At 43.5% G+C, this 26,887-nt stretch overlaps 1 protein-coding gene across 1 annotated transcript in view; it reads left to right on the top strand.

Moving 5' to 3' along the window:
* Positions 1-920: 920 nt before the first annotated feature.
* The window catches only part of LKAAEAR1 (LKAAEAR motif containing 1), a 96,103-nt gene continuing 70,136 nt past the window's right edge, over positions 921-26,887 (top strand). The window contains exon 1 of the mRNA XM_086929063.1: positions 921-1,265. Within this exon, the coding sequence (XP_086785189.1) occupies positions 945-1,265 (321 nt within the window). The 5' untranslated portion in view covers positions 921-944. The remainder of the gene's footprint in view (positions 1,266-26,887) is intronic.

Raw genomic sequence — 26,887 nt, 5'->3', positions numbered from 1 at the left:
CCTAACATTCATATAGGATATCTCCACTACATCAGTCTTCCATTTTAGTCATCCTTTTTAACCTCCATATCCGTCCACCTCTATATTCCTAACATACCTATATCTTTTTGCTGCCTCATCTTGAAGCTTTTGAACTATTCCACATATATGAAACCCAACTCTACGAACTCATGCATTAAGTTTACATAATTTTTAGGTCGAGCATTCGAGACCGCTTGTATATACTTTAATATATACGTATATGTGTATTACTTTGTGGGCTCTGGAGATCAGCCCTAGGACTTGTCTGCTTCCACTTAGGGGCTTTTTTTCTGTTTACCTGCCTTTATTTAACTGTCTTGATAGAAAATAACCAGCAGAGGTCAGTAAAATACCAGAATTGCTTTCTGATGAGGGACTTTCTATTTTTTATTTTTCTGGCAACGGCCTCTATTTAACTTTCTTGATAGAAAACGACCAGCATAGGTCAGTAAAATACCAGAATCACCTTAGCATTCTCTAGATTCCAGTCCATAGAAATTGTCTTCCACAAGCACCCGTAGACAATAATTTTTTTTTCAAATCTTGTATTTTCAGTGATCTGACCACAGAAGGCCCTGATTTTATATTAAACACAGAGCTTTGGACTATACCATTTCCCGCTGAAAGGCAATATTTCTCTCCATGTGGTCCCATTCCTGGTGTGTCACGCAGTTTGGTGCTTACTGTCCCTCCATGTTAAAGAACAGTAGATGTTTCAGCACCCAGGCTAATGTGCTGCATAGTTAGATACATATAGGTCGCCGCAAAGGCGAGACCGATTGCATTGCAAATGGTTGTTAATGAATGTTGGGCATTTTAATGTTTTTTGTTTCCACAAATGTTATGTAAATGATTTCAGTATTTCCAAAATATATATTTCTCTTTTGTTTCATAGTTAGAATTTGTCACACTGGAAGAAAACGATGGCGGGAAAAGGTACTGGCAGCTTCAAGGAAAACCTTGGTGCAAAGTTCTCTAGATCTTCTACCGACATGGATCCGAAGAAGATGACTCCCATGCAGCGGGCACGATATCTGGCCTATGAAAAGCCCAGTAAAGAAGTGGAGATGTCTGTGCTCAGCACCCGGAATCGGCTGAGGGAGGATTCCAGGGCTGTACAAGCAGAACCCAGGTTGGCTCACGATGCGGAGCAAATCAGACAGGCCAACGTGGTGGGACAGCTAAAGGCAGCAGAAGCCAGGAACCGTGTCCGGGTGCTGAGACTTCGCTACCAGAGCTTGAAAGTCAGTTCTAAAAAAGCTTCTACTGCCTTTTCTGTTATCATATGTTGTGCAGCAGCTTCTAATTTAATCCAATTGTTGTGTGATGGCACATAGAACCTCCTCTTTCTGTCTCTCACCTGTCATGATGCCATGTAGCCTCTCATCTGCTTCTGCTTATTTCATGTGATGCACAAAGGCTCTCTCTGTCCTCTCTATATTATCATGAGGTGTACAGAGGCTCACCCTACTTTAGGCATGTCATACAATATGAATAGGGCTCCCGGTTTTATTTAATTTATTTTTTGGGCATTTCCGTTTGTATTTATCCATATTTGTTTTTTGTCCATTTTATCTGTATTTATCCATATTTATTCTGGATCTTGTGAAAAAATATAGCTGAAACTAATATATTTCCACATTTATTTAGCTGATAAATGTATGCTCTTAGTTGAATGCCTGACAGAATTCAATGATATAAACACCCAAAGACGATAAATCAATAAACATATGAAAACTTGGAAATTTTAGTATAAACTGTGGGCTTATCTGCTGCTGTTTAAACCTCATTACTAAAAAGTTCTTTTTTTAATTCCCTGTACCTCTCAATCTATGCAGCTATTGGCCTGGCAGTAATTTAGAATCACTTAAAAACAACTGAATGTCTGTTTTTATCCATATTTAAACATTTTAAATGCATACAGGAAAATAAATGGTTTTCTGTCTGCATTTATCTGTAAAATTCAGTTAAAACGGAAAACATGGAGCCTTGAATATAATATAGTGAGGCTTTCATTATTCCCTACCTTTCTTTACAGTGTGGCGAAGAAAGCTTCCCTACTTTCCTGTTTGCATTATCATGTGATTAAGCCCCCCACCTTTCTGTCTACTGTCGTGATAGCACAAAGGCTCCCACTCATGATGGAGCAGCAGGTTGGAAGCATGAGTGGGAGGGTCTGAATAAGGCCTTTGTGGGTTGGTGGCTTTTGGCATGCCAGAGGAAAAGGTGTCATTATGATATTTGAGCTGCCTAAAAAGGGCACCTGCAGGCTGAGGAACTTGCAGATCCTGCCTTTCATGACTTCAAGGTTGAGATTTACTTGGGCTTAATGTGGATTGGGATTTCCCTGGGATATTCTGTCTGAATAGGATATGGTGGTTGGGCCATTGATCCGGCTTTGCGGTCATAGGTTGAAGTCTACTGATGGAGATTTGATACAGTGGATGCACACTAACTTTTTGCTCCGGAGAATCTGATAAGAGAGGGAAGTCCATAATAAGCACCCTAAAAAGTTGCCAATGTCTATAGTCTGGTCAAGGTAAGAACATACGGAAATTCATTGATGTATGGCACCAAGGCATCAGCCATTTGCTAGTCACCGGGCAAGGTGGCATACCTGACACATGCTATGAGGGCCTAGTGGCCACGGCTAACTCTTTATTTGTGCTAATTTGTCCCCTCCCCCACCCCTTCTTTAGTACCCCTTGTACATGCCAAGTCTTGTCCTTTCCCAACTCCTTCTGCTGCCCTCCAGTGGTAGGGAGAGGAAGATCAAGGGGTTAGAAAAGCATTGAGAAGGAATAGAAGAGGGCACACAGGATAGGGTACAAGAAGCAGAATGGAAGAGAACTGGGTTCTGCCTGGATGTATAGGAAGAAAACTAGAATGCATCCAGGACTGATGACCCTATAAGTACGCCAGAAGGCTAGAATTAATAAGTTCCAATACTGAAATCAAACGGAGGAAATAAGATCTTAGGATTGTTCACAAAAAGTGATAATTGAATGCAGTGAGCAAACGAGATCACCAAGTGAAGATGTATGGAGTTTAATATAGTAGGTCCAAGAACCTACCATTGTAGGGCACCAAAAGAATATGAAACAGGACGAGACTGGGCATGTGGATAGGAAACTAAAGAAATGATTCAGGAAGAATGTGCACACACCCTACCACCAGCACACACGCAATCTGGTACCAGGAGTGCAAGGTCTCATCATCAACATCCACACCATCTGACACAAGTGGCACGAGCACAAAGCGTTGTCGCTTGCACCCACAGTCTAGTAGAGTCAGCAGGAGTTTACAGTTTCACACCATCATTCACACAATGTGCAATAGACAACAGGCATGTAAGTTCTCCAAGGGGTCTTCATTCACAGTCATAAGCATTGACATGTCCCATCCATGCTCAGGATCCTTGAGCACTTTTTACTAATTATATATATGGACACACATAACCTACGTTTCAATTTTGAAAAGCCAATGTTTAAAAACCGCCAAAGCAAAGCTTCTGATTGTCTAATGTGAGCTATGTTTGCCAAATTTCATTTCGTTATAAACATAAGCCAGTTGTAAACACAGTACTGGTCACTGATTAAACACAAATACAAGAAAACTGTATGAAAAGGGGTGCAGGCTGTCCAAACAGGCTGCAGTCTGGAAATGCTTAAAAGTTGTCACTGTTCTTTTAGGGAAAGTCACTGCACGAGTAGCCATCATGCCCTGTCAGTGACAGTTGAGCCAGTTCTTTGTTCTCACCTGCTGGTGATAAGATCCTGGAGTACTGACCTCTGCCTTCTTTGGATTTTCTTGCTTGGAAAATCCTTCTGAAGGTTTATGAAAACGGTTTTACTCAATATCTTTAGGGACTGAGGGCCAGATGTATCAATATTCGATTTTGCGATTCCATAATAGCGAATTTTACCGATTAGCTATTTTGAAATCGCAAAATGCAATGTATGTAGGTTTCGCAATGATAATTGCCATTCCTACATATTCCTTAATTGCGAATCGCAAAGTGTTATTCGCTATTAAGGAATACCTTCCCATTCCTTCCTATGGGCCTAGAGGCCCGTAAGAAGGAATGGGAAGACATTAGCAATTTGCGAGTACCAAATAGGTACTCGCAAATTGCGAATGCAATTTCAAGAGCGATAGGGGGGCCAAAAGGCCACCCTGTTGCACCCCTTAAAAGGTAAGTGTGCACATGTGGCACACATGCATGCCCTACGGGCATGTATTTACGCCACATGGCACCTTGAAAAATGCAAAAAAGTGAATTTTTCATGGAAATCGCATATTACCACCAACTTGAAGTTGGTGGCAATTTGCGATTCATTACAGGCAGGGCGCAAACTGTTTGGGCTTCCTGCATTTCCTTTTAAGGAATCGCAAATTGAGATTCCTTAAATGCATCCACAAAATGGGGAATCGCAATTTTTGTGATTCCCTATTTTGCAAATGCCTCTTGGGATGATACATCCCAAAAGTCTTTTTCCCGTTCACAAACGCGCTGATTCTGTGTATTGTCCCATTTGCGAATGGGAAACACACTTCATACATCTGGCCCTGAAAGTTTAACTTTTTATGTCTACTGACAAAACGTTTTTGCTTTTCCAAAAAAATACCATCTCTTTCTTTGTAAAATGCCCTCCATTGAGCTGGAAGAAGGTGCAAACAGACCCCTAAAGCATCTGTATTGTTTGCTTTCTGGAGTCTCATTGAACTGGCGAATGTCCTTATTGAAAAATAGCATCTAGAAGGACAATTAAGGACTTCGAGACACTCAGTGAAGGAACAAAGAAAATGCTTCCATAAGATCTAAGTGGCATAGGGGCTTCCTCTACCATAATTCACACCGCCAACTAAAGAGACTCCCCTACTGGCAGATGTAGAGAAATTTCTTATCAAGAGAAACACCAACTTTTCCAGTTGACTTTGAGGGCGATGATGATGTGGAGAAGTGTGGCTCACCGGTTAGAGCGGCAGACTCTGAAGCAGAGATCAGGCCCGGGACCAGGGTTCAAGTCCCGACGCGGCAGTGTCTTGGGCTCAATGTCCGCGGACTCGATAATTCTCGCCTCGGCACCTACTCTAATCATGGGTCCCACGCTGCAACTCTGGGCAATAGCTTGCTTAATCTTCACAACGGCCCCTACAACACTGGGATGCCTGGCTTCACCTTGGGGGTGCCCAGGAGGGGCACCTCACAGGGAGAGTGAGGAAGGGTTCCACAGCGTTATACAGCGCCGGGACGCCCCGTTGGGGCAGCTGTGCGCTTTACAAAATACACTACATGTCGGTGCCATATTCTGACAAGAACAGGATCGATTTTGAGATTGCCTTTGAGATCGCGGCATCCAAGAAAATTCATGTGAAATAGTCATTGAAATTGAAGCGTTTAACATCGAAGCATCCCTCTTCTCCAAAGGGACTACATCAAGTAGCTCACCACATGTTTCAGCAGAATAGGTTCCTAAGTTACATAGGTTAAGAGTCCCTGGCAGCTCAGATCCAGAATTCTCAAGAGAGTTTTTACCATCAAGCCATACTTTACCTGTGGTTAGTCTCTTAACGGGCACAGCATCTCTGCAGCATCTTTCATTAGCCCCTGACTCCTGCTTCTGCAGGACCATTTCCTTTTGCTTTACAGTCTTTGATTTTCATTGCTTTCATCTCCAACTCCCTTGCCATCCACTTCAAATGGAAGTTCTCTGCCTGCTAGTCGGTGCTATAGGACACCAGATAGCACTCTAGAAAATGTACTCATCATTTTCATCTCATCAAGAGCTAGATGTTCGAGGTCAACATACCTCTCCGGATCTTATACCCGATCTTACGGTTCCATTAGAGACTATTCCCATACTATTCCTGATTCTCCATCTAGTATCTTTCACATAGATCATGACACCGTGTTCAATCAGGTCTTGGTGAGAGGTCCCAACAAACTGTATCATTCCTCCTCTTACAATACAAACAACAATCTATGTCATTTTCGGAACTCTTCACCATTTTGCAGCCACAATTTCACTCATTCCGTTGGTCTTCGGCTTGTTAGAGCTGCAATTGAATTGTTCTTGAGTACAGCTTCAGTGAGAGCTGCACAAGCAAAGAAGTAGAAGAAATATAAGCTACATAAACAGAATCCTCCAAACCATTCACCATCATGGAGTGCTCCTAGATACACAATCTGCAAAGGCTTTATCCTATTGAGGAGCGTCACAATCTCCTAAAATTGTACATCCGATAGCCCGTCAAATCTCTTCTCTGCTAAGACCCATGACCTCTTTCATCTTCTTTTTTTATTTGTTTATTTTTACATAGTTTTATATAGAGCAAACGTGACCTGAAGGTCTCAGGTATCAGAGCCCTTACATGAGCACCAGTTGTGTTACACAAGGACACATTAATTTTTATTAAGCACAGGGAGATTAAGTGATATGCCCAGAATCACAGGATGTTGAGCGTCCCTGCAGAGACTCGAACCTGGTTCCCCAGCGTCGAGGTTGGCCGCTCTAGCCGTAAGTCCACATCCTCTTCCCTCATGGTTCCTCATGCATAATTGCGGATGAATCCACCTCAACAATGTCTGGAGGATCAGTGGTGCCAACTCCCAGGCAGCTGTGAGGATGGGTTAGGTCCCAGAAGTTAGGATCAAATCATTCTCTTGGTGGTGCCATGTGGAATGAGAGCCATTCCTTTTCGTCAGGAAACACCTTCACAGGCTATAGTGATAAATGTCTCCCTCATCGGACTGGGGAACACATAGATCATCTATAGATTTGGGGCACATGGTAAGAAAAAGAGATGTTCACAATTTCATGCTCCTAGAACCTAACATGGGTCCTGTCTCTCAAATCGTTTTCTTCCAGCTATCAAAGTGCAGTCTCTTTTGATTCAGACAGACAACATGACAACAATGAACAAACAGGAAGAAAACCAATCCATAATTCTGTCCTTCAAAGGTCAAGTTATCTGGCACTATTTATTGCCTGGTACCTCCACACCATGACAGTCAATCCTGGAAGTTCAAAATTTACAGGTAGACACTATCAGCAGGATTTTTCAAGACAATCACAAGTGTGTGAGTAACAACAAAGTGCTAGCCAACGTGTTCTGCAAATAGGGTTTTACCTAGATAGATCAGTTTGCAAAAGCAGAAAACATTAAATGCCCAAGTTATGCCTTCAGATTCTACCAATCGGGCATATTTGGGCATTCCCTTTTAATAAACTGGTTGAGGAGGTTTGTTTAAGCATGTCCACCTGTCTCCCTGATTCCAACTGTCATCATCAAATTATTAAAAGGGAAGACTCAGATGATTCTAATAGCCCTGCAATCGCTCCATCGGTTGTACTCCACAGACCTCCCACACCTCTCAGAGTCCCCACGAAGAAGCAGCTGTACAGAGTAGATCTCCTGTTCATGTTTGGGGATCACACCCAGCTTCCCATTCTTTCATCGTTGAACTTGTCACTCTGCTCCTAATCATGAATTTTACCATTTATACCTTCCACAAGAATGTATGGATATCTTGAAGGGGGGGCTAGGTGTTCCTCTACCAGGGCTTCCAATGCTTTCAAATGAAAGGCGTTCCGCATTGAGTGCATTCAGAAGAATATACACTCAAAGAGGAGATGGTACTCCGTTATAATCTCCAGATGAACAAGAGGGGCTGCAGTTTCCATGTTAAAGATAAATTTTGCAGCCATTACAGTTTCTAGAAAAAGTCCCTCCCATACCTATTTTTTTTTTAGATTCCCAGTGATAAATTATTTTAAGAGGGATTTAACAAGTCTTTCCCCCAGTAAGGAGACCCCATACCCTCCAGGGGAGCTTAACGTGGTTCTCTCCAAATAAGTGTTCCCTCCTTTTGAATACATTCCTAAAGTGTTCATATCAAAAAGAAGGGAAGAGGATAAGGAGTCCATTCGGTTCCCCTATGTAAGTTACTGATAATCAAAAAGAGAATGGACACTAGTTTCTGCAAAAAACCATTAGTTTTTATCGAGAACCCTCATAGACTTCCTGGAATTATCGTAGCGGTATATCTTTTTTCCGCCCCATCAGGAGTCCTGGCATAGTCATTGGGTCAACGATTAACGTGCAGGATGCCTGCCTCACCCGAGGCTACTTCTGGTGTATGCAGAAGTGTCCAGAAATAAAAAAGGGAGGGGAAAATTATTTAAAAAAATAATGACTTAGTCAAAAATAAAAATTTTAATAACAAAAGAGGAAACTAGTCACTATCATTAAGAACCATTGTGATATGTAGGTAGTTGAGTTATTGGGCTACCATATCATTTTGAAAAGGTGTCGACATGTTTCAGCTCTCAGGGCCCACAGGGGTCGGGGGAGCTTTCGTCAGGACAGTAACAAAAAACAAACACACATAAAGATAACACGCACACCTTCTGTGTGTGTTGCAAAAATAGCAAAATGGAATTTCCAAGCTTGTGCATTCAATGTTTTGGCTTCAACGGGGACTGGGAGTCACTTCTGGATTTTTACCATGCGGCGCGGTTTTCGTGTAAACCGCGCCGCATGGAGACAGGAAAAATGTAGTACTGTATGCAGCTTTAATGTGATTGAATGTATGTCCAACAACGTACATGATTACTCATGGGAAATGTAGTTTCTCATCGGAAACATAGTTCCTTCATGTAGTGATATTTAAAAAAAAAACGATTTATCTTCACAATTGTCCGGTGTATAATTTCCATAGGTCATTTTGACAGAAACTCTTTTTTCCTCAGTCAGTATCGCTCGCTAATACATACTCCTTAGTTAATCCCTGACGATCCCTTGCTGATAAGATATGTGGTGTCAAATGCAGAATTCCGCACTCTCATGGGAAATGTAGTTTCACCGTTCTATACACACAGAAACATTCCTCCTTGTGATTTTTTTTTTAATGGTACGTACAGTAGAATCTAATTTACTCATGATTCAAAAGTTTTCTATCTCAGAAGATTCCTTATAACAGTTCGTGAACTTCAGATGCAATATTTTGTGTTGATTATGCACCAATTCTCTTCCTTCAACAGCTAATGGGCATACCGAGCAGTTGCCACCTTTATGATGTCCTTTATTACGTGGCAAACCAAGCATTTATACGCTGCATAGTTGGTTCCTTTTTCATTTCCATATTGGAGTGCACAATCATATCTCAGATGTTTTATTAAGCTTGAGCGCAAGCACGGGCTCTTCCAATGTAGGGCATTTATTCTTTATCATGTGCCAATTCTTTCTGATCATTTTCTTGATTTGATTTGTATAGAAGTTATACGTTGTTACACAAACCAATCCTTCATTATTTGGTTTACTTTTTTCCTCCAACGGTGCCTCTTTTGGGATATAACATGGAAGAGTTTATTTGGGCAACCCTTAATTTCTCGAGGAGTTTATTTGCATACTTGAAATAATCTTATTTTTATTGAAATTCCTAAGAATTTTGAGAAACTGACTGTATGGTAAATTATCTTTGAGGTTGCACTGATGAAAGATAGAATAATGGAGAAATGAGTTCCCTTCAGTAGCCTTTTTATAAACAGTGGTAAAGATTCTTACATCCTGATGTTTTTTAGGACGGGTCCAAAAATGTCTTTTGTTTTGAGTGAAATTAATTGAAAATGTAATGTTGGGGTGCGTGAGTTAATCCACTCATGAAAATGTATTAGTTCTTCTACTGTTCCTCTCTGAATCAGTAATACATGGTCGATGTATCTTTTCCACAAAGGAATTTCCTCCATGTATGGATTTCGTTATATACCAATTTTTCCTCAGACTGTTCCTTAAAAAGAACAGCCAGTCCCAGTGCTAAAGGACATCCCATCTATGTCACCTTAATCTGAAAGTAGTACATGTGAGTGAATCTAAAAAAAATATTTATTAGACACTTTTTTCCAATTGTAATATGAAACCAGTAGGGACCGGGTGGGGACAGGTCCTCTGATCCAGAAACTATTCCAAGACTTCCAGTGCCCTATCCGGTGGCATGTTAGTAGATAAACTTTCCACATCCATCATTACAAAAATGTTATGTTCCGCATCAAATTCCTTTTTTTCCAATCTTGTAGATGATATCTGTTGTAAACTTGATGTATGATTTGAACTCTTTTATAAATGGTTTTAAGAAGTTGTCAATATACTTGGCAAGGGGCACCAGAACTGAGTTAAATCCTGATATAATTGGTCTTAATGAGGTTTGTTGGGATTCTTGAGTTTTTGACAATGAATAATACAGGTGTCCTTGGATTACTGTTAATCAAATATTGTGCTTCATTTTTTTTAAATCCATCCTTCTTGAATGTGCATTTTCGATGATAGTCTTAATCTCTGCTTGAATAGGTCATGTAGGGTTATAATCAATTCTACAGCAACGCAATGTGTTGTTCAGAATTAATCATCTCTGCTTCCTAATCCTGTTGATCTTGGACCACAATAGCACCCCCTCTTCTGGTTTTATTCAAATGTAATCCGTTCACTTTAAATTACGCAAGGCCTCCAATTCAGATTTAGAGCTGATTTAGACGTTGGTGGACGGGTTACTCCGCCACAATGGTGAAGGATATCTTGTATGCGAATATAAATCCCATTAAATCCTATGGGATTTGTATTTCGGCAGACGGCATATCCATCACCATGGTGACTGAGTAACCTGCCCGCAAAAATCTAAATCAGAACCTTAGATACGATAATTGAATATACTTCTTATTTGCCCTCCAATTTGTCTACTTCCTTGAAGACCGTTTTTTCAAATACTGTGATCTCTGCCAGAACTTTACTGGTTAGGGGTCAAAATCTCAATGGTTTCCTGAGGCGCATAAAGCTTGTGTCATTGATGTTACCAGAGAAATCACAAAGTCTGATTTTGTGAAACAATTTAATTAATTCCATTCTGGCCTGAGTGAAATCAGTGTGTTGGGCCAGGAGAAATGACATACCTTTCACCAGAACCTGTATTACTTGAGGAGCCAAAGTTCTGCTTGAACCCTAAACAAAAGCACTGGGTAGAACTCGTGTTTATCATTGATTTACATTCTAAGCTCAGGCTGCCATATTGTCAGTTTCCAGCAGGGTCTCTACTATGGCAAGGCAAAAAATCAATGCCGCTGCATTAGGGGCTAGCCTAGGAGGGGGTCAGATGTCCACGACAAGCACCAAATGTTGCCACAAGACAGGAGAAACTGTCACTTTATCTGGGGTGGGAAAATCCTCCCATCTCACTGGCCTCATTTATATGTTTGTGTTATTGTTTTTCCTTAAAGAACTGAACCCTGGTATTCATAAAAGCCAAATTAGCGACTGGCCCCTCTCTTTACCTCTCAAAGTGGCTGTGGGAGTTTTCCCTCAGAGCACGCTGGTTTTTGGAGCCACGCATCTTACCAATCATTCGGGTGAACCCCTATTTGATTGGCTGTTGAACATCTAAGTAACTGAAAGCTCTTTACTTGGAGAACCCACCTACTTGATGTCTTCTCATCTGCTTATTTGTAGTGCTGAACTACCTCCTTTGAGGTGCTTGTAACCTTGATTTGGTAGTCATAATCTTCTGATGACTTGTTTACTTTCCATGGTAAACAACAAGGCCTCACTGCTGCGTTCAATACATAATTATGTGGTGGCCATCCAACATTTCTCAGGTGCTCTTCTTGGCAGCCCTGCATCATATAGCTATTCAATAAAAATCATTCTTTCGTTAATTCTTTCATGCATGCAAACTTATGGGTTTCTACTTGTTCATTAGCGGTAAAGCCACCTGGGAAAAAAACGATTCCAAGGGGTTAGTTTTTCCCTGGAAGGATTTTACCTTCCCAGTCCATGTGCCACAGATTGGACTGGTGGATAACCATGTAGTGCCAGACAATTTACGGCTTTCTGAGCTTCACATTAAGAATTATGTGATTTTTCAATGCACAAATGTATCCAGATTTCACGTAGTGTAAGACACAAGTTGTGTCTTACACTGCGTGAAATCTGGATACATTTGTGCATTGAAAAATCACATAATTCTTAATGTGAAGCTGCTTTTAGAGTTGGATGGACCCATCCATGCCCCTGTGGAAATACTGTACTTGCAGTTCATGGCCTCCTACAGGGTGGGGCTGGTTTGAACATTTTTGCCAGAACTGATTTTGGTTACCAATGCACTGTTTGCAGTAAAGCACCTTACCCTTTGGAAGAGGTTCAGAAAATGACTAACTTAGGTTCAAAGAAAGTACAATTCATAATTATTACTTACCAGGGCCCAAAGCCCACCCCACAAGTGACATGATGCAATCGGAATGTGGCTCCCAATCTCTCTGTTACCCTGGAATTTCACCAAAGCATCAAAACTTCCCATTAGTTATTAGCAACCATCCCTTTATGGTTCTCAAGAAAACAAAAACAAAGATATTTAATGATTTGGAGGTTGAAATGATCTCTCACCCCTACTTATTAATAAGAGCGAAATGTGACTGTTATACGGTGCATAAGGCAGTAGAAATAAGACAGCGATCAGTCCCGCCCTGACAATAAGCGGCATGGGAAGTGTTATGGCCCTCTAAAATCTTTAAACATGTGGGATACTATGTGAACAAAATAGGAGAAAATGTCCTTTATGATCTGTGAATGTGGCAGGCTGCAGTCTATTTACCCCTATCAGAGAAGCATTCCGAAGCACAAACAGTAGTCCAAAAGTGTAAAATGCTTTCAATGAAAAACCTGTTCCTTTCTGCACATTTGGTGTTTTGTTGCACATGATTTATTACCTTCACAGTTATTCATATTCCTCGACCTGGGTGTGTTATTCAGTACAAACAGATGGACGGAGTGCTCAAACTTTTCAGACACTCACCCCCAGTCACAGATCTGGGTTGAATCCATCATCGTCCTTTTTATCTCACTTCGCCACCCCAGTTTGGACCCAGCCATAGGCAAATCAGTCTTGGCCCTGTGCCTCATGAGTACAGTCCAGCCGAAACTACCAGGCCAGGTCCTTCCCGAACCGGAAACAAGCATCCCGGGGCCGGTTTCGGGGTAACACCCCACATCAGCAAGGCTAGCTTGAATCCAGTGACAAAGTGAACAAGGGACCCACGTCTGGGCATACCCTGCCAACTTAGGGAGAACAAAGCAAATACAAGGAGATGATAGACAGAGTGCTGGAACTTTTCAGACACTCACCCGCAGTCACAGATCTGGGTGAATCCATCATCGTCCTTTAGGTCACTTTGCCACCCCAGTTTGGACCTAGCCATATGCAAATCAGTCTTGAGCCTGTGCCTTATGGGAACAGTCCTGCCTGAACTGCCAGGCCAGGTCCTCCCTGGACCGTAAACAAGCATCCTGGGACCGGTTTTAGGGTGACACCCTCATCAGCCAGGCTCATCAGCCAGGCTAGCTTGAATCCAGTAACAAAATGAGCAAGGGACCCATGTCTATGCATTCCATGCCAACTTAGGGTGAACAAAGCAAACACAAGGGGATGATGGACGGAGCGCTGAAACTTTTCAGACACTCACCCCCAGACTCAGATCTGGGTTGATTCCCTCATCGTTCTTTAGCTCACTTCACCACCCCAGTTTAGCCTCAGTTTGCCCTAATTGCGCTGGGTATGCCCAGACGTGGGTCTCGTGCTCACTGTGCCACTGGATTCAAGCTAGCCTGGCTGATGAGGGGTGATGCCCTGAAACTGGTCCCAGGATACTTGTTTTTGGTCCTGGGAGGACCTGGCTTGGCAGTTCAGGCTGGACTGTTCCCATGAGGCACAGGGTCAAGACTGGTTTGCATATGGCTGGGTCTAAACCGGGGTGGCGTGGTGAGCAAAATAACACGGATTTAACCTACATCTCTTGACTGGGGTTCAGTACGTGGCAGAAAACGCCTCACTGAAACTTACTTGCGTGCTGGCCAACCTGTACTCCAAGCAATGACCAGTAAAAAAGCAAGGGGCCCTAAAGAGCCTTCAGAATATCCACTGTGTTTTCGGCTACGTACTGGGGGACTGCGCAAGCATACAGGCTGAGGTCCTACACGGTGGGGGTAACTTTCCACCCTAACGTGTTAACATACATTTCATGGATATTCTGCAGACTATGTTTGTGGTAATATCGGGGAAATCAACAGTAAAAACAGGGCCAACAGACTATAAATCAGGCCCGGGGCCGTGACGGACAAACATCCTGTAAATACAGCCCACATACCAACCTCTGATACCTGGCCTCAGGGCACTGAAGTTGCCAGGTAGGCCAGTCCGCCACTGACTGGGTTACGAAGTGGGCCAAAGCCTGCTGGCTTGAACAAGTTCAGGACTAACGTGTGAGCCAGCAGCCCACCTCAAGGTCACAGTCCTGATCTACACTGACATGACGTTCTCCGCTTTTCCCTCAAGGGGGCGCACGCGTAATGCGATCTGCTCTTCACATTGGCCTTGCATTACCCTTCCTGCTTCCCCGGACTACGCGAACTCCTCGCTGTTCTCCTCCAGACGGCCCGCTCCAGGAATAGTTCTCTTCAGCCAGGAGGGGCTGATATTTTTGGAGCTACTAACCCCAAATCACATGATGTCAGACTTGGCTGAGGAGCCCGAACAGAAAGCCTTTTGGTCATTAATAACTCTGAAGATTCTACGCTCACTGTGTGTATCACAAATGTCTGACGAGGGATAGCCAACGAGATAGCCCCCTACTGCGTTCGCCTCTGACGCGGCTGGGGGCAGAAGGGGGCGGGGTTGCTATTTTTAACCAAAGTAGGACCGACTGAGGCCCGCCTGGAACCGTCAGATTCGAGACCTGAAAGAAACTACGTGAATTATTAATAAAACAACGTGCCCCTGTTCTGGCAGTGTCGACATTGGCAGCCCTCACAGCACTATTAATGAGATTGCCACGAAAGCAGCCTCCTTTCCAGAATGGTCCTCCTTTATCACATCCTGCACCCCGCCCCTTTTCTTATTTGGCCTACTTATTTATGGGCGAGATAGATATGCAAAAAAATGTTTTTCTTTTTCTTTTAATAAGTCTGGTAAGCAGGCACAAACACTACGCTCTTGTTTGTACCTGTGATTATTTAAAGGCACGCCCTTGTTCGGACCTTTCTGTTTTCTGTTGTGGCTAGGGGAATGGGTGTCCAACTCCTTGCCACTCTCCTACTTGACAGCAAGCTCTTATTGCAGTCGCCGCCATCTTAAGCTGAAACTGATGCTTGCCGCCATTTTCTTTTAGGATATTAGCCCCTTGTCAACAATTTAGGGAGGAACATGTGAAAGCTGTTTCAAGATGTCAGTTGACCAAAATGGCAGGGGTGTTGACATCACGTACCCTTTGGCCATTGATGACATCACAGGGTTAGACGCTAGTCCCACACCTATCCCCTTGTTCGGTCCTCTCCATATCTTGGCTTTCCTGGCCTTAGACTGTGTCAATGGTTCTCTGCCAGTTTCTCCTAAAGGTGAGTACAACAATCATGTGAGTCTACTGAGGGTTCTCCCAAATTTCATTGATGTGAGACATCAGAGTAGGGCTCTGATCCTGAAGGGGCACCCAGAGTGCACCCTTCCAGTCCATGGTGACTACAGCCCCCACAAGCCAAACTTGACAAACTAACGCAGTAATCGGAACATCAGTAGCCAAGGCTACTGGCCTTACTTGCACCAGTAAGAAGGGCAGGCTTACTGCACCTTCCTTGTGAAGTCTTTGTAATTTGCTTGAACTGGGTCTTTTAAATCTGTTGTGTCTGGGAAACATGGAGACTGCTTACACGTGTATGTTAAGAGTGCATGCGGGTGCTTTCTTGTCTGCCTAGAGGAGTGAGAGGTGGCTCCATTGGCCTCCATTTGTGAGTGCTTCGACTAGATGGTCATCAGTTATCTGTAAGGCTGTCCAGGGCCCCTCTCAGACCAGCAAGGTGTCAAGTATACATTCCTTTGGCCCCCTCTCTATATCTTTTGACTCTGTGCATATGGACGGTAGCCCACCAGCCCCTTAGACGGAGCCACAATTTTCTTTTCAAAAGAAAAACTACCCTGCCCACTCTTCCTAAATATATATCGCCATTTTCGACTAATCTGGCATCCTGTATGATGCCAATACTATTTTCACACCAATGCGAGCAGTAATGCTTCATGACTATCACAAGGTGATCATGAGAGGGCCGTGCATCTTCAGTATAGTGGGACTCCCCCCGGTGTTTGAATACTGCGGTGATGTAGCTTGACTCGACCCGGCCACCTAGGAAGGATAGCACTCGATCCTTCAAGCAATACTTCGGTCAGCATTGTCTCCGCAATCAAGTCGCATCTGCTCACCCGTGTAGCCAAGAAGAACTGAGATCAAGGACTAGAACCCCTACAGATTGCCGCTTTCCTGGTCTGGTATGAGGCTAAGTCCAGGAAAACTTGAGGTTCTTCAGTATAGTGGGACCCCCACCCCTTGTGTTTGAATACTGCAGTGATGTAGCTTGGCTCGACCCGGCCACTAGTAAGGATAGCACTCGATCCTTCAAGCAGTATTTCAGTCAGCATTGTCTCCGCAATCAAGTCGCATCTGCTCACCCGTGTAGCCAAGAAGAACTGAGATCAAGGACTAGAACCCCTACAGATTGCCGCTTTCCTGGTCTGGCATGAGGCTAAGTCCAGTAAAACTTAAGGTTCTGCTGTTGCTGATTCATCAAGAGAGGAAGTCCAGCCTCCCTTGGTGAGCCAATAGACTGCTTCTGTAAGGATGAGTGACTGAACTGCCCAGATGCATGGAAGAACCTATTTAGGGTTACAGCTGGACACATTGTGTCCATCATGGAGAAATGAGCTTAGCCAGCTGCCCGACACCAACGCAACACCATCATGATGACGTATGGAACCTTGGAAGGCTCATTACTTTCAGCAGTCTCTAAGCATGAGCCTGCTTCAGCCCTGACTACCTCTAACCACTCCTGCCACCTCCCTTTACTTCTACCCACCCCACAATCCTAAAAACCCATTACCACCCCTTAACCCTAAAACCCTTACCTCTTGTTACCTGTATACATCCCATAAAATGTACTAATACATTAATATCCCTTTACCAATACCCACCTCTGACCCCTTAATACCCCATTCCTTAACCCCTAAATTCTACTTTATTTAAGTGACATAAAAATTATGTCACTTTAAAAAAATACTTTCCTGCTTTGTAAACACTTATAATGGGTCCTTGTTGTGCTTTTTCGCATTTTAAAGACTTGTAACATCCATTGTGGGAAACACTGTGTTTAAATGTTACATACTGTGTAAATAGCAAATATGTCAATTTTAACAGGAATCCTATCGCTTGCAGTCTAATTTCATAATTTCATGGAGTCTGAAAGGGTTGTGATCCCCTACATCCACCATTATCCCCTCCTTCCCGCCCTTACCTATAACTGCCAGCACCATCTTCCAAACAAATCTATTCAGATCAATGAATGAACCGTAAATCCCACATAAAAACAGTTTGCCTAAAATATAAAAAATCGGTTCATAAATCTTTCCACAACTTCATCAGTTTGTAGTAGAGAAAAAACAGTTTTAAAGACCCGGATTTTGAACATTTAACATATGTATTATACCTTTTTTCAATGCTTTTTTATGTTGAAAAGATGGCTCGTGTTGCCAACAGTTTAGGTTGGTATTTAGGGCCTGATTACGGTGGTAGGCAGACCGTATCGGACACGGGACCGCCCGACAGTCTGCCGGCGGTCCCAACATAGGCATTACAATGCGACCGCCACCACAGGTGTCCCAATGCTTATATATTTTGTATAGCGGCATGTGCACACGCCGCAAGACAAAAAGGGGACTTCGCACATATCCCTGCACTACGTGGCAGGCACCATGGTGTAGGGATATGTAGGGGTGCACCATAGGTGCCCCCAGGTCCCATGTCTGGGGGAGAGGTAAAGGGGGGCCCGCTAAGGGCCTCCAAAGTCCGATTTTTGTCTGCCTTTTCATGGTGGGCGTAAAGTGACATTGAAATTCCTACAGCGGTGCCTGCAGGCACCGCCACCATTGTAGGGAATGCAATTCTCTCCAATGCACCGGCTGGCTTAAGGAGCCCGTCGGATGCTTGGCGGGCAAGCGGTGAACTTGGTTACGATGGTGGGGAGACCGCCACCGACAACCTGTCAGTGGCGGTCTCCCCACCATCGTAATCAGGCCCTGATTTCTCAATCAAGTTTTGGTATTTTTAGAGGATTCTCATTTATCCCATTCCCCAATCTTGCTTTTGCATGAGAGCTGGTGAAAATTGTAGCTTAGTCACAATAAAAAAAAAATTGAATGCTTGAATTACTCTCAGCCCCTGGCAATCACCGGGGACCACATTCCAGTCCATAATATTTCGAGAGACTATGCCATTCTAGACAGAGATCTATCCTATGCAAATCATTCTTGATCTTGCTCCAAAAGAAGCTGTCTAGTCCACACTGCATGCCAAGTCCCCTCTAGATGGGAAATTAAGCACACCCAGATCGGTTTCAGTTTATGAAGGCCTTGTCAGTGAGGTACAGCTTGAGTCCTGTGCACAGTGAGCAAGGGACCCACATCAAGGCATACCCATTGCAATTATACCAGGAACAGTAACAAACAAAAAGTGATAGATTGAGTGCTTTAATTAATCTCGACTATTGGTGATCAATTGGACTGCCATGAGGTCCACTGTGGTTTTTAGCCACTATGCCACTCCAAACAGAGACCTGACATATGCAAATAGGTCTTGGTCGTGCTCCAATAGGAAATGTTCTGGCCGAATTGCCAGATCTGGTACCTCCAGACAGAAACCACCAGACTGTTTTCGGCCTTCTTAGGCCTTGTCAGTGAGTAGGTTGAGTCCAGTGGCACAGTCAGCATAGCACCCACGTCTGGGCATACCTGTCCCACCTAGGTCATGAACATCAGTGAAGGATGGAATGCTTGAATAAATCTGCACTGCTGGCAATCGCTCTGATTGCATTCTTGGCCATTGTTTTCCACCCACTATGCCACTCTAGAAAGAGACCCGTCATAAGCAAATTAGCCTTGGTTCTTCTCCAGTAGTAACAGTGCAGCCAGAACTGCCAGGCCAGATCCACTCAGATGGAAGCACAAGCACCACCAGGCCAAGTTCGCCCTACTTGATGTTCATCAGTGAAGTAAGCTTGAGGGTATTTAGACAGAATATCGGAAACAAAGATATCGTGGGACAAAATATCTTGTCAAGAATATCAAGAACAAAAATACTGTGAAGGTAATTTTCTATAGGTAAGCAAAGTTTTCCTATCTATAACTTCACATATATGTTCCTTCACGATATATACAGTGGCGTAACGAAACTTGAGGGGGCCCCCCTGCAAAACACATGGATGCCCCCCCCCCCCCCCCAGGTGACCCGGCGCACCACCTGCCACTTTGCCCCACCCCCCAAAAATCTAGCATATTTCAATTTGAAACCTCCAACATTTAAATGAAATACCTCTATATTGTCTTTCTCAAAGTTCTAATGAGAAAGTGGGAAACCCTCTCAACATATAAGCTATGCCATTTCTAACAATAATGTCAAACGCAGAATATTTAATTGAGGCAGCAATCAGAACGATGCCAAGGAGCAATCCTATTGTCTCAGGAACTGCAGCAATAAGAACAATGCCAAGGAGCGATCCTATTGTCTCAGGAATGGCAGCAATCCAAACAATGCCAAAGAGTGGTCCTATTGTCTCAGGAACTGCCTATGGCTGAAGAATAACTATGAAGGGGTCAGAATTAGAATTGACAAAACAACAACATGAAACTTTGAAAGCCTAACCCAAACCTGGAATTCCATAAAAACTCGACTGACAACCAGTGGTGATGGTGATGTTTATAAATGGTGAGGCGTAAAAGTTGTGTGGGAGAGCACCATGGCGAGTGAGCGCAGCGAGCGAGCCTGAACCATTCAAAGAGGGTTCGGGGTTCTCCTCTGAGAATTTTTTTTAAAAAGAGTAGGTAAATGGTGCGTTTTCAAGCAAATGTGAGAAGCAAGAAGGTTAATAAAGCAATTGTGAAAGTGTAGTTATTACATTATTAAAGACATATCACATACCAACAACATGATAGCTGCTTGTTCAGTATAACCACAGAGCTTCAAACAGACTTCAATACACAATGCAGAGAACCTCACGGATTTTTTTTATTTAAACTGCAAACAACTAAACAAACAACTGAACAGAAACATTCAAGAAGAAATATTATGATTGACGTATTGTTCACTTTCTCGCCACAAAATCTAGAGAAGTAGTCACTCTGCACTTCAAAAAGTGTTCATCTTTATATAGCGGGAACGCAACCCGAAAGTATTAGCGCAGCTGGCTTTACATGAGCGCGCCAGTCAGTACACATTTAGGACGCAATCAGTATCACTCAGTGTCCTCCCTCCGAGCTTCATACAAACAAAGTCAAGAACTGACTGGCACGCTCATTTAAAGCCAGCTGCGATAATACTTTCGGGTCGCGTTCCCGCTATATAAACATTAACACTTTTTGAAGCACTTCAAAGAGTGTTCACAAAAAAGTATTTAGTTCATTTCATCATGGACTTTGCAAACTCACTAACAGGGTTAATAGTGAGTTTGCAAAGTCCACGGTGTAATAAAATACACAGGGACTCACTGGAAAGAACTACATACTTTCTTGTTAGGCACGGGGATATTAATGATTTTTCCCCAATCCCCAGTATCACAGGATGTTGATCCAACGACGCCACGCCGACCTGCTCGAACCACACACCACAAATATTTAAAAAAAGCGAAGGAAAGTTTTATTTAAAACAATCTGTTCAAGAATCATTTAATGTCATCAGGGCAAGACGCTACAGAACAGAGCTGGTTTTATCAGGGGGCCCCCTGAAAGTCTGGGACCCTGGGCCGGAGCCCACTTTGCCCATGCTCAAAAAGTCTCTGGTTGGCATCTGACAGTCTTTTTTGCCGCACCCTCCCTCCTCCTTTTCCATGAATTCCCTCACTACCACTCACCGACAATGCACCTCATCTCTCTATAACACCTTTCTGACAAACATTTCATTTTTTATAGCTCTACTCATAGTTTACTCACACTCAGTTCTGTGATCTGCATAGTACACATTTTTTGTAGCATGCATATTAACCCTATGCGCCTTGTGTGTGGTTGGAGTGCCCACGTGAGTGCATGGTGAGTGATGCGACAGTGTGAGAAATGGGTAAGAGGAGTGGCTGCAGGGTGAGTGAGGTGACGATATGAATTTGGTTGTGGATGTAAGTGCAGAGTAGGACATATGAATGCAAGGTTAGTGATGGGCTTGTTTAAGTGAGTTTGCAGATTGAGCAGTGAGTGGGACAGCTGAGTGAAGTGTGACATGAGTGCAGGGCCAGTAGTGTGCTTGTGTGACTGCAGGGTTAGGTACAGCAGGGTGAACAACGCAAGTGCATTGTGAGTGAAGAGTGATCACTGTAAGTGCAGGGTGAGCGGGTGAATGGTGTGAGCACATTGTGATTGCTGTGAGTGCAGGTTGAGCGTAAAAGTGACGGGCGAGAATGAGGAGTGAGTTGTCTGAATGCAGTGTGCATTCCCAGACACTTGAAGTAACTTAGCATGTTATTGACGCCGGCGTAGGGTTTTCAGATATACGTTAAAATATTGCTATTACGGTGTTAATCAGGGATCGATGGTTGAGGAAATAAATAAGGTGCTGATCCTCCAACAAACTTCCTGTCTTATGATTAGGGTTGCTAGCTCATTATTTTGATGTCCCAGATGGGACAAAAATAAGCACTCACCTAAAGCTGTATTTTCAGCACCTATCTGTTCATACTTCGAACAACAAATATAAATAGAAAGCACTTTTAATTGTGTTCTTGGGCTGCCTGAATGATCCATGACTGATTATTAAAGTGAGCAAAGACAGGAAAGTCACATTACAGATCAATACAAACTTTATTTATAAAGCTATTTAATGTCAAGACAAGGTTTTTCCAAGCTCTTTAAACAACACATTGTTGTAATTTTTCTTATGGCAACCTTACTTTATATTCCTTTTCATGAAATGCATTCTCACACTATGGCATTAAATGTAAAATTCAAAAAATGTAAGGAATAGGCAGAGTGTGGGCCCAGGGGGTACTGGAACCAGAAAAAAACTAAACCTTGGTAACCAGTTTACAAAGGTATGTAAATATGCAAAAGGTCTCTGGCCTCGAGGCAGTTGCCTTCAACCCCCTTGCTTCTGGGCCTGCAAGATGAAGTTACCTGCACCCACCGCACATGGCACGCGCCATTTAATTTTATGAGGTAGGACTGTTATGAGGCAACTCACTGGTGCAACCAACGCCGACGAGAGAGTGTAGTACTGGCTGTGTGTGCTACAGTGCTGATGGGGTCCCCGGGAGGCTGAAAAACAGGGGCTGCTGGGGGCATAGCTGCCAAGGTTTCAGATTGCTTATGTGTGACATTTTCATAATTTCAGTGTAATTATGAGTGACATTTCAACGACTAGGAGTGACACTTTCTAGTGTGCCAAATCAAGCAATGAAGACGAGGGAAACATAGAAATATCAGAAATTACACCCATTGAAGCAACAAGAAACTCTAAGAAGATCTTAAAACTGCTACAAAGCACCGGAAATGTAAGGACACTAACCTATTGCCCTTACATAGGAGTGCTACATAGAGGCTGTGCTTTGCTGCAGCCAGGCCCCAGAGTCAGGGGTTTTGAGGGAAGCAGAGGCGTGTGAGAAGGCTACATACACATAGCTGGCAAGTTTTCAGATTCTGTGACATCACCATGGATTCAGTGCACTTATGAATGACCCTCAACAGCCAAATGTGTGACACTTAGTGTGACATTTTCCTGTGAGCAAGACCAAGCAATAAAGTGCAAGGAAATAATAAATATTAGAAATGATACCCCTTTGATCAATGAAAAGCCCTAAAACATCTTTCAACTGCTTCAAAACCACAAAATGGAAGGTTAAAATACTGATACAAAACTATTTGTTTACCAAGAACATAGAAAAGTAAAGCAATCATCACCATAAAATGTCTTACACCCAGATGCTATTGAATTTTATTGCGTCCTATTAGTACAGTGAAGTACGTGTTTGCTGAGATCGAAAAAACACAGGGTTGATATGTTGATGTTCCAGCCAGTAAAAGAAAAAGTAAAATCAAACCTGCTACATATTTTTACCGTTTATCCCTATACTTCGCACACATAAAAAGAAAGCATGCTTAAATGTGTTCTGACCAACTGATACCTAAAGTAAACAAACACCGAAATTGCACATTACAAATGACTAAATATGCTTTTGTTTCCAGTTAGTATAAGGCATGTCCAGGATCCAGGCCTTTGCAGAGTCTTATAATAACAATTGATGGCAGGAAATTTTCTCTTGGAAAGGTGTGAACTCTGAATGCATGACTCACCCGAGTGTTGCACAGTAATACCCATCTTTGTATTTAAAACTCTGTTAGTTAACCTATGGATATGAATATTTACATAGGCTTTCTCACTAGTCAACACAATGGACTGCATAATCAAAGATAGCTGCACGACGCGTTTGGTTCACATTTACTACCAGCCTGGTATACAAGTCTCAGGCCACTTTTGACATTGACAAGTTGGGTCTAACTTTAGGTAAAAGATTTACTCACAAGAAGATACTCCTGTGAGTACATCTGCTCGCGGTAGAGGGTGAATGGGCCTTACGGATCCAGTTTGGTCTGGGGTGGAAAGTACCTGACGGCCTGAACACACACACACTCGAACACACACGAATACGCACACAAACACACACAAACACACACACAAACACACACAAACACACATGCTCCCCCCTCCCCAGTGTCTGTGGTTAGTCACAAACTTCCTCTGACTGCTACACATCCTGGCTATGGTCGGCGGTTTACTCCTGTAAGGGGTCATAGTAAATCAATCTCCATTGTAGGAATGGACAGGGATCACCTCTAAGATTGGGAGGGGGGAGGAGGAGAAGGAGTTTCTCCACAGGAGTACATGTTTTTCCTCAGAAAAGAAACACATGCTGCTGCACTTCTGCGAAGGTGTTTCTGAAACGCTGTGCACAGTAATGCACGTGGGCAGCCCCTTACATAAAAACAAGGACGAATTCATAGAGTTTTCCCATACTGGCGGTTCTACTGGAATTGAATACCCAATAAATTAATGTTAGCGTTGATGCAAAGGGCTGTGCCTGTGGAGATTGAAGGGTTATCTCTAGAAGTCACAAATCATCACTGCGGTTTTAATTATGCCTTCTTCTGCATACCGTGTCCTTGGGCTCGGCCAAATTATCTGGTGCAGCCATTTATTAATCCCAGAAGAAGCCTGGCCTCAAATATATAACTTGTTGCTCTTCACATTCACTTGCTGCTTAAGCAGCTGATCTACTTGTAAATTAGTGGGAACGTTTTCCTTCAAGTGCCTCAGAAACTCTTGAGCCTGTCATGTTTACATTCAGAGAACTGCGGGATCTATAGAAGCGCCGACTTTATATACATGGGCAGTGCAGATACTGAGATTCTGGGGGTAAAGGGTGGGTGGGGAAAGTCTCGAGCCTTTTCAAAGTGTTGCCTCTACCTTCCTGCTTCAGCCTGTCGGCCTTCTTAAACATCAATATGCATGAAAATAATTTATGTTAAGAACTTAATTAGCATTTTTCTACTAATAATACGGTGTTACCAATACGACCCTGCACCCAGCAGAGTGGGCTACCTGCGTGACATTGGTTATTGGGAAAGGAAAGGCAATGGTTTATAAGCCTAAAAACGTGCGATTGCTGTCATCATCTGTCTAAAACATACCTGTTTCAGAGGTAGGCGGGCCGGGCAGCTAGCAGAAGCAGAAGGCAGGGGCAGGGTTGGGCAAGGCTAGCCAGGCAGGGGCTGGGCTGGGGGGCTAGTAATACATTAATTTAAATTATGGCCGGTGACGTCCTTCGGACAGTCCTGCAGTAGTGAGGTTCCGTGACGATTCGAACCCGTGTTTTCGACATTGTCGTAAATCCATAATCTCGGTACCAGTGAGCCGTAAATGATCCATATAGTACATCCTGGTGTTTTCGCTATGCTACGAGCAAGAGCACTCCTGTTACGAGCACATTTCTGGTGCACCGATGGCATCCATTTTAGATTATGGCATCCATCTTGTATTCTTGCCCTCACATAGTCAATGGACACACAGTGACCTCTGATCACCTCATTTCACTTAAGGACACGTAGGCTTTGGCCAGCGATTCACCTTGCTAGTGACACGTGCACCTTAGGACAGAAACGCTGTGGCCGCATGACTCGGCAAAAGCTGCCTCCTCTGCCTGAGGCCAGTCCTGCTATACTGGTTCTCGTGCTCGTTGGCCTGATCATGATTAGGCGGCCGAAGTTGGTAGCCTTGCCCATTTACAACCCACGAACATCTCTTATCCTGCTTTTCTATCTTCTGCACCTGGCTCTGCTCCTTTCCTTCTGGGCCTTTATTAGGGGGAGGTAACGAAATTTACGATGAGGCGGTCCGGCTCTTGAATGAAAAGATGACATGGGATTATGATCGAACAGTGGGAACCTCTCATTCGTAATGTTTTGACATCAGAAAATTGTTGACGATCCCTGTTTAACGCCAAATATTTATTGTTTAGGACATAAAGTTTAAGAGACGTACTAGTATGTGGGGAATGTTGCCCCCAGCTAAAAAATGTGTATTTAAGGAGCAACCAACTAAGTGCAAATCGAACAGGCTCCTAGAATCTGCCCGTGTGTAGTTTCTGTGACTTCTGTGTCCCTGCAGTAATAAACCTTTGGTCTTTGACGCCACCATCGAGAAGCCCGTGTTTCTGTTTATTTGTGCACCGAGACAGGTAGAACTCAGGGGTCTTCGGGTGTTGTCCCTGACACCTCTGGACCTTAATAAAAGTCCAGAACTCCAATTGGCGCCCAACGAAGGGCGACGTCATTCGGTACCGGTCCAAAAGCCCGAAGAGTTCGAGAAGCTTCGTGTGAAGATTCCAGAGGGAGGCGCCCCACTTCATCGATCCCGGCATATCGCAAAAGTGGCCCGACGTTCTCTTCCACGAGGGTTCCCGTTCAGACGGCTGCAGTGGTCCGCTGCCTTGACTGTCGCCCTGTCTTGGACCCGAGGTGCAGACCTTAGTACGGCGAGACGTGACGGGTTTCTCCTTGGTGACGTCTTCAGTGCCTCAGTTACGTATTAAGTGGTTGCTAGTTGTTTGGTTACCTCATAAGGGTTTTTTGCTCTTGTTTGGATAATCCTTTTAGTTCATTGGTTTGGTTTGGTTTCGTAAGATTATCACTGGTTGTTCTTGTTACGATAATCTTTTGGTTTGGTTTGGGTATCGATACATTAGTTCACTTTGGTAGGCCTAAGTTCTCAGTTCGAGTGCGCACCTTTGTTTGTGTTTGTTCTGTGTTCCGGTTTATTAAATGGTAAGTCGGAAAAACTGTATGTTTTCATGTCTTGGTTGCAACAAGGATTCCTGGTTGGAGGACTTGTGTCCGGTTCCTCCGATTGGAACTCCTCTTTATGATCTTTACTGTAAGCACGGTGTGGGTCCTATATCTTATAATGAGGTATGGATCCGCTACACGGAGAAAGATGGTGTCCTTAGTTGGCCACTACATGGTAGTTTTGAACCTGCAATTCTCGATAATTTAGAAATAAAGTTGTTTAAGAAGAAAGCCCGGCCGGCAATGTTTGATTCTTTCCGTTGTTGGCGAAAAGAATCCAAACAGAGAGAGACTAAAAAATTGAAGAAAGAGCAAAAAGAACAAGAGTTGACTTTAGAACAGTCTGCCAAGCAGCTGCAACTCAAAGACTCTGAGAAAGCGATGGAGGTAGCCGATAGAGAGCGTAATTTA

Source organism: Lissotriton vulgaris, chromosome 7 (assembly GCF_964263255.1).
Source record: "Lissotriton vulgaris chromosome 7, aLisVul1.2, whole genome shotgun sequence".
Lineage (NCBI taxonomy): Eukaryota > Metazoa > Chordata > Amphibia > Caudata > Salamandridae > Lissotriton > Lissotriton vulgaris.
Note: the sequence above shows the minus strand (reverse complement) of the source record. Positions and strands in the feature narration are given on the sequence as shown.